At 38.8% G+C, this 19470-nt stretch overlaps 1 protein-coding gene across 16 annotated transcripts in view; it reads right to left on the bottom strand.

The window, feature by feature from the left end:
* PARD3 (par-3 family cell polarity regulator) overlaps window positions 1–19470 on the bottom strand; it is a 444307-nt gene that overhangs the window by 260460 nt on the left and 164377 nt on the right. For all 16 annotated transcript variants that reach the window (XM_063148480.1, XM_063148541.1, XM_063148508.1 and 13 more), the window contains one exon: window positions 4773–4951. In XM_063148480.1, coding sequence (XP_063004550.1) covers window positions 4773–4951 — 179 coding nt within the window. The remainder of the gene's footprint in view (window positions 1–4772; window positions 4952–19470) is intronic.

Below are 19470 nucleotides of genomic sequence, written 5' to 3'. Positions count from 1 at the left end.
CAAAACAATTGTCACTAAGCTGTGTTTAAAAGGACTTCAAGGTAAATGAAACTAATTTTCACTTTAAATTTGATTTTGAAACTGAAATATCATTGTTGTTGGAGCTTTTCAAAATATGTATGCATGCTTTTCTCCTATCTAAACACGCTTCATTAGAGAATTTTTTTTTTTTTTCATTCTGTTTACAAAGAGGATTAGAAAGGATTGCATCTTTCACATAAATATAAATCCCTGCAACCCAGCAATCTGAAATTTTGTACTCATCAGTCTCAGCCCACAGGAACAGCAAAACTCCCTGCAAAAGGAGATGTGGGAAACACAATCTGTTTTGCAGGTAAGGTCAGTGATGCTAGATGAGACTTAGGGCACTCACAGGAAGTTTCAAATTATTTCTCTGTGGTTTATAGAGTCCAAAAAAATTAGCTTTCCATGTAGGAAGAAAGTATATCCTAGAAAGAATTATTATTCCTACAAGGCACAGTGATACTCCACCTCAAAATACGTACATTGACAAACCCATTTAACAACAAATAAGCAAAAAATTTGGCAGCTGACTAAACAGCAAAGACAAAAGCACAGGAAAAAAGGAACTACAAAATGATGTGCCAAGTACACCGAGTTATATGCTTGCTGTTGCTGATCCACCCCACAGAGCACATTGTGTGCCATTTGCTTTGCTGCAGGTGGGTGAACCCAGCAGCCAGAGGCACAGAAGCCCATGCACAAACATTTTTCTCCCTCTTGAGCTCCCTTTTTTAACCTACATTTCCAATTCTTTCTGCTGTACCAATGTTGTTATCTCTGACAGGGCAACATATGAATCAAAATCAGCAAAGTCACAGTGGGAAGTTTGTCATAAGCCTGTTATCCACAGTGCATCCCTGCATTAAGCAAGGCAGGTTAACTAGATAAGCCTTCAGTCTTTCAGAGAAGCAGGATCAAGGCAGGTAACTAATTCGTAATGATAAGTCATTCCTCACCATAAATGGAATTGTAAATTTAAAAATCCACACAGAATATATATGGGATAATTAATTCACAGTCATTATAAAATGCAGCATAACGGGTTGTTGCATTTACACTCTTCCAAAACTAACACAACATCTAAGGGGATAGAAACATGATTTTTATCAATGCAGCTTACTTCTATTAAGGACAGCTGGTTGACCCAATAGGCTTTGGTACTAAGTTATTAAGAATGTGATTCAAATCATCGGTTATTCAAAAAACAACAATACCAAAAAAGATTTTACTGCAGTGGAAAAAAGCACATACGATATGCTTCAGCTGTGTACAATCTGTTCACCTGCACAGTTCAATACAACTCAAACAAAATTACACCTTGCAAATCAAGTATTACTCCAGGCCACTGAGAAAGATTTCCACTTAGAGATTTCTTCTTTTTTCATTAGAATGGCTCAAGGAAGCAAGAGTCAGGATTAAGTCAAGCTATGAGTCACTAGGTAATACAGACATGTCTGTCTCACACACAAAAGTATCTGAAAATTGTTTTAACATGCAATTTCAAAAAAATTAATCCCAAGAAGCAAATTTACCAACTAGAGGTGATCAGGAGCCAATTTTGTGAATATTTCACAGATGGGAAGACCTATTCATTTGGTTGAAACCATTCATAGGAAGGATTAGGTCAGGAATTACCTAGCTAAGTACAGTTAACAGCACTACAATAACTTGTAAATAATCAATAATTCTGCAAATAAATGAGTACCTTGGAACAAAAAACAGAGTAAATTGCTCTTACAGGTGAAAAACACAGAAAGTAGAAATTATGTGAGATTCCAATTCTAAGGATAGAGAATCTATTATGATATTCTGATAATAAAAATATGTTTCTTTAAAAGATTATTTGAAAAATGGATGAGAATCCAGGCTCAGTTTAGGGCAAAGATTTCATATCACAATATCCCACTCATCATAACAGAAATGCATCTCAAGTTCAACACACATCCAAATCTTTGCAAGACCAACTCCAAAGCATACTCTTGTCTCTCACTGGTCATTTTCTTCTTAGGGACACAGAAGTCCCTCTGGTGTCTCATTTCATTTATCCCCGTAACTACAGGCAGCACTACAGCTACAATAGTAGGATCCTTCCACCAGCCTGTATTTCCACTCTTGCCCAGCACCCTTTTCCCTTTCTGTTTGCCCAGAACTACTGGCATATGTCCTGGCTCCTCACAGCCTTCTGTGCATGGCAGCACTCTCACCCCTTCATTTCATCTCAGCTTGGGCATCTGCCCATTCTCCTGCCATTCCAAATTCTTCATACCCAAAATGAAACAAACACCAGTAAGACGTCCTCTCTCACTTGTCCCTGAGAAATAAATCCCTTCTGCCAGACACATGCAGCTTCCCCTGTGCTAATTCCTCCAAAAATTGGACAGGGTTTCTACCTGTCAATTATTTCTCTTTAGAGGTGACGGGCTGAAAGTAATGTCACTTCTTGGAGTCAGTAGGTGGATGAAGCTTTTGGCAACTCTCCCAGAAACCCTTTTCATGTTTCTGCAAGATACTGCTGGGGCAAAGTTGCTAATCTACAACTGTGCTGCAAATCTCAGCCCAAGAACATATGTTCTTGTGCTGTCAAGAAAGAGAACTGCAGTGAAAACATTACATAGTGCCAACCACTCACAAAAGATATATGGGTGCTCAGGCCCAATGCGCTGAGCAGAAAATTAAGACTGTTCTCATTGCTTTTCTGAAAATGTCTGTGTCATCTATAATCAATGAAACAGTCTGGAACAAAGCACAGCAATCTCTTTGTTATCCGAGTAGCTGAAGAAAAACAACCTAACGTAAGAAAAGAGGACTTGTTATAGCTCAAATAACACAAATGCATTTGTAAAAATTCATTGTCAGGACTTTGGTAAGAGACTGGCGACATGGACTTCAAAAATGCCACCATTTAGAATAATAATACAAAATAAATTGTTGCTAATACTGTGGAAGGAAATGAGAATTCTTAATGTGATTCCTAAGAGAAACAGGATTGGCTACAAAATCTTGACTCACATGAAGAAATCAAGACACTGAAAACAGAAAAAATCATTCTAGCATAAATGAACTCAGGAGTAATTCATAATACACGTTGCATAAGCAATTATTTAATTCAATTCCACGTGTTTACTGCAATTTACCTATTAAAAATAGTGAACTGCTCTATTCAAATGATCAATATATAGAGTGTTGAAAAATGATGAAAGAATTTATCAGCATCTATTGTACTAACTAATATAACTTCAGCTCTTTCCAATCTTCTTGATTTAACGTTGTCTGGTGCCTTGCTTCCCATCCCTACATGAGATCATATGCATTCCTTTCCACTTTGGTCACCATGCTCCAACAGACATTAAATATTTTCATAAAAACCAAGAATAAGTACATACTGAACAACTAAAGATGAGACTAGTGTGGAAGATTAGCTGCTGTTCAATTCTCTCCAATTTCTGCTAACTTCAGACACTCAAAGAAATCTGATTATGCTGTGTATAGCCCTTCATAACTATGCTTGTGGAGTAACAAAGTGTCATCTCATTATCATTTCACAAAAATTAAATGAAAATGTTAATACTTCAAATGGATTAATTATTTTTTTTTCTCTGAATCAGAGTAGTACAAAACACATATTTACAAACGGGCACACACTTCTGTGCCACACCAGTACAAGTGACAGAAAACATACTATTACCTGCCTGAAATCCTGATTAAGCAGAAACTTAATGATACCAAGTTAAACTGACACCTCTGCAGAACAGGGACCTCAATGCCTACGAGCACTGAGCTTTTACAGATTCTTTAAAAATGACCAAAGGCCCACTGAAAATAGTTTGGTTCATTAGCAGGGTATAAAGACTTCTTTATTTGGGGTGTGTAAATCCTGACTGCTGAGACTTAGTTTGCATTTATACTACACAGAGTTAACAGGAATTAAGGGAAAAAAATAAAAGCTATATTAAGCTGCATATTTTCCAAGATGACTTTGTCCTGTGTAGTGAGAAGGGCAATCAAAAGTGCAACATTCTTTTAAAATTACTCATTTCTATCAGAAAATACACATTTTTTTCCTTTTGAGTTTTTCTGCAAGCTACCATCACAATTATGGGCAATGTGGGATTGTACAAAAGGGCTTGATTCTTCAAATTTTTTTAATATGGCACTCAGAAGAATGCTTCTTGTTGGCTTCTCTAGCAAATAATGCAATTCATGGAGAGATACTGAAATCATATTGAAAAAATGAAGGAAAAAATACTCACACTGCATTTCACTGTTTTATTTTTAAGACTGTTATCAAGGAGAGAAATCATTTGTAATTTGTCTTTTGTATTAATTCACTAGAGACTCAGAAAGTACAAATTAGCAATGCTGGGTTAGCAAGACAAACCAGACCAGCTGTGGGCATGCAGATTATTCACTGACATAAGGCCTTCTACATAGATTAGTAAAAATTAATACAGACGTGGCCTACCAGCATTAAGTTGAAAATAAAAACTTTGCAGAATAGTGAATAATCATAGATTCAACTACAGCTAAGGGCAAAAATCATGTTTTTAGGGTCACTGCTGTGGTTATCACTGAGAGTCTGGGAAGAGCAGGACAAGTGTGACTCAAACACTTCACTGCTGCTGACGGGGTTGGGTGGACAAGGTCAGAAAACACAAGTTGAAACCAGGAGCAGATGAGAGAAGCAGAAAACAATTCAATATCCATGCACATTTGCAATTTATTTACTAAAGTGGAGGAAAGAAGCGTACCTTTCTCTCATGAGCACTGGGCACACCAGGGGTGTTCTGCTTGAGGAAGCCTGCTGTTGTGGACCACCTGGTGGGGTTCTTGCGCGAGGGCTCCTCTGCAGGGAAATTTGTGTCGCTCACAGAGGCGGAGAGGCCAATCAGCGCAGGGTCACTACTGCGGCGGACGTGGAGAGGCATATCTGCAAAATAAAATAGACAGTAAATAAACATTGACTAGATTTAAAATGTTTCTGACAAAGGAAAAATATTTTTTCAAGCTCTGGAAGGATGGTGCGACCAAATGTGGCTTCACAGAGTAAGGAGTTCCTGACCTCAGCACAGCTCCTCAAGTGCAAGGTCTGTCCCTCAAACCACAGCCTTGCTGCTTGGCTGCACATGGAGAGAAGGAAGGGAAAACCAACCCCTCTGAACCAAGCACTGCTCAGTGGCTGTCCAAGCACAAAGCTATCTGTTGGGTGGTGAGCAAAACAAAAACATGCAACATGGACTTGGACAACCAGGAGGTTAAGGTGACATATAGGCATTTTGAAGAGCAAGCAGGCAAAGCCTGGTAGCAACGCAAGGGGTGGACTTGGACAAGGTGTCCCCCACCGCGCTGCCAGGGCTGGGCACTGCTAGCACAAAGTGCTGCCAGGAAGCTGCAGGCCAGCCAAGGCAGCCTCCTGACCTCCTACAATATACTCTGCATTTCCCTCTCAAAACTTATGGAAGAGACTGTTTTCTCCTCTGCATTCTTCCTTTGCCTCTTCCTGACAGCTCAAGCAAGATCTGTACTGATTAACCCTGATTCCCTCAGCCTTGCAGCTGGGGTGACTGACAGGAGAAAAATATTTCATTAGTAAAAAATGATGCAGCAGGAAGGTAGACTGATTGGAAAAGAGATAAGGTTTTCTTAATATATGTAGAGGTCACATCCATTCTGGAAACTTTAATGGCACATAAAAGTTAGTTTCTTTTGAAAGAGAACTTAATTTTTTCCAATTTCATTTATTATCCTACAGAAAATACCCACACATCTATCCTCTCCTCGCCCCAACAGAAGTTTCACTGCCTGAATTTGTGACCTCTTAGTACTCTCCCACTCAGCATCAGAATAGAGAGGCTGTGATTTATCAGTTTTATTTCTCTTTACTGCAGCACTGAGAACTCTGAATGCAAAGTGCAAAGGAAAAAGGTGAAAGCAATGGCACCTAAGCAGTTGAGTCAGTGGGAAAGGCACAATGGGCAACAGCTCAGAATAAAAACCAGGACTGGGTTTTAATGCTTCAATGAAACAGTTCCCAAGGAAACTGAGGGTGCAGGTCTGGCAATACTAACAGGAAAACACAATGACAGGAGCTGTTTGTTAAATGACTTGTCTCAATCTCAACAATAGCATCACGTTAATGTTACATTTAATAATATTAAAGAATCTTATTCTGCAGGGCATCACGAATACACTGAAAAATACAGTAAATCATGCCACACAATGAAAACATGCAAGTTTTTTTTAATCTACAAGGACTCCTGCTGCTGAGATATAAACAAATGTTACATGACCGACCACCAAAACAGTCAATCTATTTCATGTTCATTCTGGTAAACAAGAATAACAAAGAATTAATGGGTTTTTTTCCCCCACAACTGTTGTACTATTTCTCTTTGCTTTCAATTTTTTTATTTTTAATTTTCATAACAAAAGGTAATTTCCAGCAAATAAAACACTTTCTTTTCTAAACATGTACACACTTACTTATACATATACACCTAAGTGCATAATGGAACTAGAATTAATTAAAGGACTATTTCATGAAAGATTACTAATTATGAAGGAAAGTATTAATGGGCAGAGTTAAGTCTACTAAGAATGTGATTTCTCAGTATATACTCAGACTCTAATAGAGGGTCTTTCTTTGATTGCCTTGTTTTCAACTACTTCAGCTTTCATGAAGCAGCTGAAGGCAAAGCATCTCCTTTCCCCCCATGACAAACACACAACCAGTGCCCCATGAAACCCCAGGAGCTCTCTGAGCAGAGGTGGCTCAGCTGCAGCCCCAGCACTGGATGAGGTGACCCCTTCCCAGCAGTGCTGTGCTGCTGGCACAGCCCCCAGCACACTTTCTCCTTTATTAGATCAGCCTGAGCCAAAGGGGCTCTCTAGTATGTAGTGCCACTTAAGAATACCAATCTATATCTGCTCCAAGCAGCAGCCCGTGCACATTATCATGTTTGCCTTCACTACCCACCCCACAACAGAGAATTACAATTTTCAAACATGAGTTCACTTGCTCCTTATGCTTGTACGTCTATATATAAGCACGGTGATAGCAAAATGTTCTTGTATTTTTACACTTCTTCTTCAAATTGCTTGACAAAACAAAAGTTCAGTTGGGTGAACTTCTGTAAGAAGAGAAGCCAAACTGCCAACAAAGAAAGAAAGGAAATCAAACCAGCATTTCTGGAGAGGAGCAAGTCATTATCTCTGCCTTGGCTTCTGCTTTGTACTCAAAACCTGACAGTTTGCACAATGGTGAGTAGAGACTCTTCAAAATACAGGTAGTCAATTATACAATGGAATTCCCAAATATTAATATGCTCTGGAGAGAACATTAACATGAGAAGCTTCTCTACAAAATCTACTCACAGATGAGCCACGTTTAGTATGACTAGTTTCATTTCAATAAGTTTAACTATTGAGATATTTTCAGATATTTATTGAACATTTCATCAAATCTTTTTAACTAAGGGTATTCTGTCAATATGAAGGTAGAAATCATCTCTTCTAGTCTCTTCTTATGGAAATGGTTCCATACCTAAGGAGAAGTGATTTCTTTTACAAAGCAAACTTTGCAATAAAGTGAATTATAGAAGAGAAAAAAATTGTGTTTTTTGCATCTATGTACTTCCCAAATTAACAAGGAACTTAAACACATGGCATTACTTTTTTTTTATTACTGGAAGGGGACAGGCACACAGAGCTGGCTCTAACCCATGCTGCCTGGCAATGGTCAATAGGTCTTAATCTGAGAAGTAAATCTTGTTCACACTGTTAACCACAAGCTGGAAACATCATCTGCATTCTCTTCAACTGTTTCCTCTCCATTAAAACAACAACATAAAAGAATACATTGAACAAATTTTTTTTAAACCAATATATTGTTGGCTAAAATCCTCTAGCTTACAGAATTTGACTAGAATTTATAGATTTGAAGAGGATATACTTTGAAATATTAAAAGGAAAATCAAAGGAAAAGAACTTAATAATTAAACCACAAGATAAAGTACGCATGGGACCGATGCAATGTCACTGATTCCAGGATGATGGCTGATACTGTTTGAAGTCTGTGGTTTCTTTGAAGAGTGGATAAAACAGCAATGAACTCTAATCACAAGGCTTCAAATTCTCTGTGGCACTAATGCACTGTAAATATTGATTTGCTTCTGCAGCTAAGGTGCCTTTTAAATAAGCACTCGAAATGGTAAATCTAATAATGAATTACAGGAAGTTTTAAAAGTCTAAGGAATAAAGAAAAACTAAATTAAAAATCCTGAAAGTTACCACTAACGCAGCTCTTGAGTCACATTCAAGGACTTGAAGTATTCAACCAAGAGTCAACTTCAGAAAGAATTATGTTGACAGAGAATCCCATTAAGTTATGTATATAGCCAGAATTCTGCTACAAGATGGTTATTTGTAGGATAGATCCAAGCTGTATAACAAAACACTCACATTCATAATCAAGAAATTCTGACTGGAAGTCTCATTTTATTAAAAGCAACCCCAGTTTCACTATAAATTATAAAAACAGCCAATACACATTTTATAACCATCTTTAAATGTAAAGAACACAGAGTTGTACCTTCCCTTCCTGCCAGCAATTCCATTTTTATTTTAAAAGGGTCATCACCTTCTCTGATTTTCAAATATGCTCACGAGTAAAAGTATTTGAGGATCTGGCAAATTTCATCCATAAAGCTGAGTATGCTGCCCTGTGTGCAGGCACTCAGCACAATGGATGGCGGCCCCCCAGAGCAGAGCTGATGGATACCTTCCCATCCTAATTTCCTCTTGGATGTCAGCTTGGAGGGCATGACTAGAAAAATACATAGTTATATTTATATAGCATGGCAAATATAATTTTACTCTGTGAAGGTTTCAGCTCCCCAGTGCCACTGCAGTTTGTACAATTTGGTGTGCAGTGGATTTAAGGCACAGAAATGAAAAAATGATCTCAGAGTCATTTCTGGCCATCTCACACAGAACATGAGGCTCATGACAGATGAGTAGAGCGGAAGAGGATTTTTTTTTTCTCTCCACACACTAAGAGACATCTCTGGGAAAATGATGAATCAGTAAAACAAACTAACTCTGTGGGAAAGAGTAGCTTTTAACCAAAAAGTTGCTCGGGTTAGACAGAGTTCCTGAAAGTGATCCCACAGATATGTATGTACATCAGGGTGCACTGTATACACAAGACACACACAGATCCTGCATCAGCATCAAAAAACCACTCTGGGGATGGGAGACAGAAATTGAACAGTTTTGCTGTCTCCACCACCCATCCAGCTCATCATTCTGCTCAAATCCTAATCTGGAGCCCAAGAGAAAGGATGAATCAGGGTCATCCTGGGGCTGAGGAAAGCAGGACTGCTTCTCTCCGCTTGAAGTACTTGGAAATACAAGTTAAGGCTTTGTCTATATTTAATTGAAATATCGCTTTAAAAATATTTAGATTAGCCTTGAGTTTCACACTCCAGCACAGCTCCTGGAGTTCTGGTTCCAATTTCAGTAGGTTCAGTTCATCTCCTTGTTCCACTCAGTTGGACACAGCAAGAGCCAAACACCCCCTATGACATTCAAAAGCTCAAATTCCCCTATCAGTTAACTTTCATATTTGCAAACCTCTAAAAACGAGGTGATGGTAACTTCCAAAGACCACCAAGGCTGTTGTAGACTTGACTGTGGACAGAGGGAAAATAGTTGGAGGCAAAAACCAGCTGACTGTGAACTTATCTCCGAACTACATTAAACCCTAGCAGCAGCTAACATAAGCCAGCACTTCTCTACAAGATTAACAAAACAGTGCAAATCAAATGTAGATATCTTGAATTAGAAATGAAAGGAAAAAAAACCCCTTAAGCCATTCCAAGAGGTGAAGAAGCACTGCTGGGAAGACAACACCATCTGTCCTGCAGAAGAAAACAGGCACACTACAGGGAGATGGCAGCTGGGATGGACAAAAAACAGGGGCACTGCAAAGCTACCACCAGTTGTAGGTGCTTTCAAAAACTTACTTTTGAATGTCACAGCAAAGGAGGAGGATATACATACACTTATTTATTTATACACACACCACCAACTTTCTCCTCATGGCCCAGAGCAGTATTTTTCTCCCTCATGGAATCCACCCCAAAAAAAAAAAAAAAAAATTTCAGCACTTGGGAATGTTGAAATCTCCAGAATCTGTTTATTTGTATTATTCTCCCCAAGTTTATCCTCCTGTCACTAGTTACTCCCACCCTTTTAAAAAAAACTCTCTTTTCATATGTCACAGACCTCTCAAATCTCCCCTAAACAGTGCTACACAGCACATAACCTTTGCCTCTTGTAAGTCACTATTGCTGTTCATTTTTGTAAATATTATTCCAGTCTTAACTTGTTCAGAAGGCACCTTGAAGAGTGTATTTCTTTTATGAAATACCCTCAGTGCTGTTTAAATCATCCCTGTCATCTTTTGAACTTTGATGCTAATACATAGTCAGCAGTAATCATATTTGGGTATTTTACTGTCATGGTATCAACCCAGAACATCCAAAGAAATCCTGAAATGCCTTCCGTAGTCTTGCTTCAGCATCTGTCTTGATAATTAAAGTATAAGTTCAGTTTAGATCAATGTCCTTATACATTATCTTCTATTTATTCAGGCTGAATCAAACTGTATTCAGCTGTGCAGCACATATCTGTTGAGTTATATATTTCCTTCTTTCCTTCATTCATGCTATTTTATTTTCCCAGTCTATTAACAACTAGAAATCTAATTAACATACTCTTTACAGTACTGATTCTTTCAGATTTAAAGATGTTAAATAAAACCAAAAGTGACAGAAAGCCTCACAAAACCCTATTGGACATCAATTTCTAGACTAAGACTGCCTCCAACTTTTAAGATTTCTATGCTGATTTTTAATCCATGAAGTGTTTATGGTCACATTTCAAGACACTTAAATTTCTATCAAATGCTTCAACATTTGTAAATACTACATGAATTACCCAGTATTCACCTGCAAATGCAAAGTATTTTGTATTCATGGCTTTCCCTTTCAGAATTACAAGAAAGGTGACATAGTTTAGATAATGTTTATGCATAGAAACTTTATGTTTATGCATAAAAAGATCAACTTGTAAAATTAAATTTTCTACATTCAGTATTCTTGGTTAAATAACAACACTTCTACAGCTCTTACAGACAAAAAATCATTGTTTCACACAACTCCAGATATTTATAACTACTTCATGTAGAAACCAACTGTTTTAGTTGTTTTTCTAGCATTCATCGTCAAACAACAGCTTATGTACTTCTCACAGACATATTTTCAATGTTATCAAATACTCTCTGTTTTCCTGTATCTTTAGTTTTAAAAAGGCACATTTATAATCATTTGCACATTAAAGCATGACAAGTCACCATTAGCCTGTTTTCCTCCCACCAGTGCCCCACACACTTGGAGCTCTGGCACGGAGCCACGCCAGGGGCTGGGCCACAGCACTGAGAACACAGCGTGGTCTGGCAGATGGCAGAAGAATGCAGCAACTTCTGTCCCCAGCCATCACACAAATGCAGAGAAAAGACACTTGGCTATGTAAAACACACCAACAGGAGCCCACTGCATGCTAGCACACCTTTAAGAAACACAGGACATGATGATAGCATGCCTGTGATCAAAACTGGAAGAATGGATAACAGAGAAAAGAACTCAAGCAAGCCACTGAAAAGAAATCTTGTTACAAAGCAGAAGAAAGAAGAAAAGTCTTTACTTTCCCAGTATAATTTTCAGTTTCTTTTAATAGAACCTAAGTTTCTCATTTCCCCAACTATGACTGCTCAATGACTTTGAAATTCAGAAATAAAAAAACAACCTGCCACAGTTATATTTTAATAATGAGGTAATGTTAAATCCTTATCTTGAAAGGCCTTTAAAATAACAATCTTCCTTCTTTTTCTCTAATGCTCTTTCTTCTTACTTTTGAATACTAGGATCCAGGAAGAAAATTATGATTGCACCCTGAAACTCAATTTACTTAGACACTGACTTTTAAAGCTAATTAGAGAAAGATCTTTAAAACTGAAATTAAAATTTAATTACCTTCACCCTCTCTGTCTCTTTTCTCTGGGCTCTTTTCTAAAATGCAAATATCTTTATATGCCAAAAGAAAAGACAAAAATGTCAGATTTTACAAATGTTCTACTCATCTCTGTCAAAAAAATGCATTTCAGTATATTTTAATGAGCTACAGTCTCTAGGTTTTGGGTACATTCTTCATTATTTCCTTAAAACATCCTGGATTACCTCTTTACCTATTTTCATGCTACTGCTACACATGTAAGAAAAATGCACTTCTAGTCCCCCAGATGCCAAAATTTTTGCAAAAAATTTACATCTTACTTTTTCAAACAGTTTGTGTGACAGTAGGAAACATCAGCTTTGCTGCTGTTGAAGTTATTTTGCTTTCGTTAGAGATCACTTTTCATTACTAACAAAACTATGATTGATATTTAGTTATGTTTTAATGAAGACACTGTATTACACATCTTCATTCATTCTACAGTGCAAGCCAGAGTTTACAGTGACAGGAACAAATTCCTGGCTGCTTTGAGTTGATTAAACTTCAGCACTCTGAGACACAGGAAGGAAGCTGGCAGATATTTTTCTTACCACAACTTTGAAACATCCCCTGAAACTTAATGGAAAAATTCCTCCTGTTACTAAACATAATGCAGTGCTATGAAAACTGTTGATTGTTTATGGTCCAAATGCTTTGGATAGGCTCAGAAAAGAAGGAAGAAGTTTGCAATGTTTTACTGGATAGAAGAGAAAAAATACAGATGCAACAATGCAACAATTAATTGTAACTTAAAAAGCTCAGTTGGGAAGAACAAGAAATGTTTAAATGTGTATAATACACAGTACAGTTCTTTCATCAGTGACTTTTAGTCAGAGAAAACCTGCTGTGGTTGCCAATGCCATGACCCCTTCTGGTCCCCAGGCCACCACTGAGCTTTTCTGTGAGGAGGGGAAGGGGTGGGAGAAGAGCAGCACCCTGCAGCACCAGATATCAGGTGGCTTGTGAGTCTGTGTCCATTTCTGACTTAGCAGAGAATAAAGCTTCTCTCAACATCAGTTGCCAACACAGCCTCCTACATCGCTGCACGACCTCATGTGTGAAGTGAGAATTCCTATGTGGATCACTTGCAGATGCCAAAGAGTTAAACATGCTTAATTGCAATTCAGCAGCTATGTGTGTAATTCGCAAGAGATTTGTCACTAACACAAGTCCTTACAAAGCTGGTACTGCAATCTCTCTCCTTTCCTACTCTCCATCAAAAAAAGGAGAATAATGCCTCACCCACTGGCTCATGAATGGCATCACAAAGTGACAGAGAAGTAAAGGCCTGCACTGCCCAGAGGGCTTCAGAGCCTGCAGGCTGTCCATCAGCATCCCTCTGTGGGAGCTGCCCAGAGGAGGAAATCCTACACACCAGCCACTCCCTGGGGAGGAAATGGAATCCTGCAGCATTTCTACCAATGGTCAGAATGGGAAAAACACCCCCAAAGCTTCTGAATTAGTAATGGTACCATCACAATGGTACCATCACTAAACAGTCTGGTGGTACACAGGATATGGTAAAGGTAAATTAAGGGTGGAAGCTGGGATCCTACAGGGGTCCTAATTATGGGAACTATGAACAAGTTACATGGGATGGTTGTTTACTCAGTTACTTTTGAAGCAGTAAGGGAAGAGGTATCCTTTGCCAATCATCAGATAAATGCTCAGTCTTTGGAGGTGTCTGGCTGTTTATCTGCTACTTGTCCATGCTTGTGTGGAACAGTTCCTTGCCACTGAGCAGGCACTTGGCAATGCTCCTTTTCAGGCTGGGGTGAGCATGGCTGGCTCCAGCCTTGCTCCACTGCAGACAAGTTCAGGAGTCATAAAGAATTTGAGCTGTGGGGTTTTTTGAGATATAAAAGCAATCCTGTATATCACAGGCCACTGTCAAGCTGGAGAAGCCAACAATTTGGGGATATCAGTGCCTGGAGGTGGATCTGAGCCTGAGTTACACAAAATCCAGATAGCTTCGTTACAGAAATAATTTAGACAGATTTTTAACAGAAGCATAATAATTATGACAACCAAGAAAACTTGACCACAATCATTTAAAAGGTTAGAGGTTTTGGACAGAAATTATATGCGCATAGCTACATGCACAAAACACAAAAAAAAAAAAAACCCAGAACACGTGGGAAGGAATTGCCTCTATGCACACTATGAGTTTCCAACACCGCAAACAACATTGACAACTAATGTCTATAACAAGACAGAGTGAACAGAGTCCTGAACTTCTATTAAAAATTACCAACAGCTTCTGCAATCTTAATGGCACTTGCTCTTGTTTCCATGACAGAAACATTGACTAGGATTATTAGAAGCATGTTGGTACATTCATGAAACATGCTCTCATTATCAAATGCTCTCATTATCAAATATCTGTGAGTTAATGTTGTACTGAAATCCTATCTGCTGCTGATGACCAAGAAGAGCAAAAGATCTCAAGCAGAAGTAGGAAAAGGCCACGTCACGCCACCCTGTGTGCCCATAAACAAGATTTAGCAGAAGGCTCTTCTGCACACAGGGACTAACACAGCTCAAAGGCAAAGCACAGAGCATAAAGATCTCAAGAATATTATTTTCTGTCATTCAGTTGCAAGTATCAAGCTGTATCCCCACAGACAAATGGAACATTTGCGTGTTTAAGTAATGAGATGAAATGCCACCAACCCTCCTGGTCCACAGGGGACACATGACGGCAGAGCTGCCATGACTGTGACATGGGAGGGCAGATAGTGCTGCTCCCTGCCAGTGTGTGATGCTGTGCCTGACCTTTCATTGGGGTAGGTCAGAGAACAGTCTGGAAGCTGCAAAGTTTGGTGACTACACAAAACTAATGGTGACCAAACAAGGTCTTTCCAACCACAGAGTGGGGTATAAGAAGCTCCAGCTTCAACACAACATGCTAAAATCTTCTTTAATTTTTAACATTAAAGATCACCTTCTGCAGAAAACTCTGGTGTTGCCAGTAGCCAAACAGTAAGGCAATCCAGCCTACACTGGAAGATTGTTCAGATAATGCCCCAATGGGACAATAACACATAATGCCTGCTGTTCTCCATGGGGTGACCGACCAGCAGAAAGCCTCAATTCTTTTCTAGATATCCCCTTACTGTTTAAAACCATGCCTAGTGAACAGTAGGAAACTAGTGATGCTTGAAGTATGTGCAAAGTTGAGCATGTACATGTACTTTTCAAAGCCCCCTAAAACAACAGGGAGCATAAATTGCTCTGTTTTGGAAATGAAGAATATTTTCCACACCTTGAAAAAACTTTGGCACTGTCTTTCCTTTTTCTCTTCCTTCTTTTTTTAATTTTTATTTCCCTTCTGGTTTTTCCCCCCCATTCATCTCCTTCTACAGCCCTGGAAACATGCAGTTACACTGCATGCTTAATTATGTGCCTCTCACTCCATTTTTTAATTTCACATTGCCAAATCTGAAGAGAGTAAAAAATTATTCCCTTAAGTTCAAAATCCAGAATAAGCCAGTAGACAGAGCTTCAAATGAGGTTCAAAAGGAAATCTTGCTACATGAAAGACAGTTCGTGAATTTTTGGATCAATGACTTTTCATGCTTGCAGTTGCCAAATTTCATTAGAATTTGTGATTGGTTCTAGCCCAGAGATGATCATCTTTCTTAGTGGAGAAACAGCTTTAGCCAGAACTAACAGAAGATATTTACTGAAATACTATGGTATATACTTCATGCCAGAATTTGTCAGATTCCCAGCAGCTGACTTTTCCAAGCTGTTTCCACACCACAATGCTCCCTCCTTGTCTCATCCTAGAATGTGCTACAATAATTTCAAGTATCTGCATGCAGAGAGGGCACATGAGGTGGACAAATTTAATTTTACAAAATCTGTAAATATTTATTCATATTATTTATTATTATTATTCATTTTATGTTGTTAAGGAATTCTCACTTTGTTTCATTCTTCAAAGAAGATTAATAAGGCAGTTATTTTTCTGCAACCCAAGATATATTGATAGACTGAAATGAGAAAAAGAGTGGACTACCAGTATGTTTTACTTGGTTTTCTTCCATTAGCATGAGTAATTGAAGGTTTCAGCTTAAACATGAGGAATGTCAACAGATTCCAAAGAAAATCAATAGCCCAGGACAGGTTACTCTGGAAATGCCCTGCAAGTATTCAGCTGGACAAGAGCACTCTGCAAAACCCCTCACACTCTGCACTCTACACCAAGCAGAAGAAAACATGTTGTTCCAACTGGTCTGGCAACTGAATGGCTTCTTCTGCACCTGAGCCAGACAAGCACCTCGTGCACTTGTGCACCTCACTCTCTCCCAAAACCTCCCTGCAGAAAGACTGTAAGGTAACAAAATCTCTGCTGAGGATGGACAGGAGGAAAACCAGGAAAACAAAGGAACTACACGTGTTCTAATTCCCATGAGCCCATGGCCAGGGTTGCTTTCCTCATGGACAGAGTGCTCACTTCCCTGGATGCCACACACCAGACACAGCCCCGCAGTGTCAAGGCTAAGACTTCAGTCCATGGCAAAATGGATCCAGGAGCAAAGCAGGAATATGGAAGGGTCACTCTCCATCCAAATGCCAAGATGAAGATGCAAAGAAGAACTACTTTTCTAGCTAAGCCCCAGCTGCATGGAGATACCAGGCAGGATGTAAAGGACAGCTGTAAGAGCACTACGGCATCCTGCCGTCAGCATCCACAGGCTTCCCCTACCCATCCTGTACCTGCAAAACCATAACATGCTCCTGTTATAACCAAAAATAAAATTCAGTGTAATAATACTTTTAGCTTAAGTTAATTCTTCACAAAGGCTCTGTGGAATGCAATTCCTCAAAATTTTCCATTTCTCAAAAGAAAGTTACCTTGCATTTCACTAAAAGAAAGCCACAGGGAAAAGTGAGCCATCTCCTGTACTGATGGAGCTATTTCTTTAACCTACCTAAGAGCAAATGGTTTTAGGGAACAAGTCTTATTATCATGATTTTATATTACATTAGAATTTAGAACGCTTGCTAGTAGTAAGACCTTCCTATCATATTGATTTTCAATCCATGCATCCTTACATGTCTTGTCACAGAATGAACACAAGGAAGATGCACAAACAACTGTGAGTGGGAGAACATCCATAGGCTCTTACAGATCATCAATTTCTCTGCAGCATGCACCACACAGTCAATGTGCTCCCAGCAGGAATCACCTCGGTTTTTGAAGCTGCTAGTTAAAAATCTGAAAATTAACCCAAAATGTTCTCATTCTACACCATTTTTTACATCAAATATGGTGCTTCTGACTAAAACCACTTTACTGGTTAATAAAAGTAGCTATCTTGTGTTTTATATAAAATAAGAAAGAAGAAAAATAGGTTATTATTGTTTAGCTACCTATGTTTATACAATCTCTGAAGGCAGAGTATTTTATAACTATATGAGAGCTAATGTATTTAATATTTCATATGAGATGTCAAAAATCTACTGCATTAAATAACATCTAAGATATTACTCATCACTACAAATACAAAGGCTACCTAAAACAGAGTTACTTTTCACAGATGTTTTTTGAAGTCATTACAGAAAAGTAAACTTGCATTCCTACATGTTATCTTTAGCTGGGATTTTGTCTCAAGAAAAACTGAAGCATTATCTTTTATACCATTCACATAAACACAAGAAATACTCCTTAAATGTTTCTGAAACTGAATCATTTTCTGAGGACAAGTTCATTACTTTGTGTTCTCCTCTGGAATTCTTAGAACTATTTTAAAAGTTATTAATTCATGACAGAGATCACTTTTCTTTTTGTCAGATGAGATTTTGATTTATGTATTTTTCAAGCTTTTGAAAATACTTCCAAAGGATGTTTAAGATTTTCATTCTCAAGCTCAAATTTAGGAAAGAAAACTTACCCACTGGTCACGCAACACATACAAAATGCAAACCTTCTCAACAATTTTAAAAAGGAAGCCAAGACTTTGCATATGTGGGAAATGAAGCCCGAATCTCAGTAATGGAGGATGTCCCATTCCCTCCACAACGGAACATTTCCAATCAAAGTGGGGTTTTTATCATGCAAAAGCCAACGAGACAAAAGACCACTCATGGAGGAACAACTCCTGGCTTCAAGAATTACAAAACCTCAAGAGAGGGACAAATTGGGCTGCACCTTGTTCCATGCCCAGCATCAGGCAAGCCTCACTAACATCCCTCAGTTTTTACTACCTCTTGGAATACAACCATCATCACACCTTTTTGTGTGTTTCCTACGGCAATTCTAATCTAGGGAAGATTAAAACAAACCAAACAGCCATGTGTGCTTTTTCTGAGATGACCAAAACCATTTGTGCAAAGGAATGCTGCTGCCATGCTCCTCAAAAACAGCTGGGTTACCTCAAATGTGAGTGCTGGACTAAAACCACCTATGAAATGTAGAGAGTTTTTTGCTGTTTCCACACAGCTGCTGAGGAGAAAAGCAGTTAAATATCTTGGACAGCTCTGCTGCTCCTCTTCAGCAGCAACACCTCAGCAGGGCTGGAACTGGGAGCCAAAACGACCCAAGCCCACACACATTCGGATGTCCACATCCCTCACTCCTGGCTGGCACAGGGACAGCACTAGGATGCTGCCCCCTTGGCCTGCTAACTCCAGCAGAAAGGAAGAGGCAGAGATCACAAGACTGAGAAATGATTATGCTCAGCACACCCAAAACCTGCAGGCAGGTACACAATATCTCCAGCAGGTCACTGGATCACGCTGTCACACATCACCATAAAAGAGTTCCCTTTCTGACCACAGACATTCTGCATTTCTTATCCTGTGCACACTTTGTGTTTTAGGAAGTCCTGTGACATAGACTGAGAGGACAGTGCCATCTTTTCAGTAAATGGCACTTCTCAACCCCCCTCCTGAGGGGTTTTAAACCATTTTGTTTCCCTTTTCACACTACAGGAGAGGAAAAGGAAAGAAGTGGACATGACACGCTTTGAGTCGCATTCTGGTGGGATTCACCTAGACATGACTGAAGGATAACAAGCTTAATCCACAAAAATATAATACTAAGTTCTTTAACAAAATACACTTTAGCAGATTTGCTATCAAAGAAAACCAACCTCTCTGTTCCCAAACTGAAGGATGAAAGTCTTTGCATGAACAAAACAAACAGAGAAAATCTTGGATCAAAATTCACTCAGCAGCATGAGGCAGAAAAAAATTTCCTGCTGATTTACTGCATGGTAGTTTGCTCGTCTAGCCTTTCCAAAGAGCAATCTAACATCAGTGTGAGGACAACAAGAGGGAAAATTGCTGCCTAAGTGGCAGGTTTGTTATTGTTTGACAATTCTA

Source organism: Melospiza melodia, chromosome 1 (genome assembly GCF_035770615.1).
Source record: "Melospiza melodia melodia isolate bMelMel2 chromosome 1, bMelMel2.pri, whole genome shotgun sequence".
In the NCBI taxonomy this organism is placed as follows: domain Eukaryota; kingdom Metazoa; phylum Chordata; class Aves; order Passeriformes; family Passerellidae; genus Melospiza; species Melospiza melodia.
Note: the sequence above shows the minus strand (reverse complement) of the source record. Positions and strands in the feature narration are given on the sequence as shown.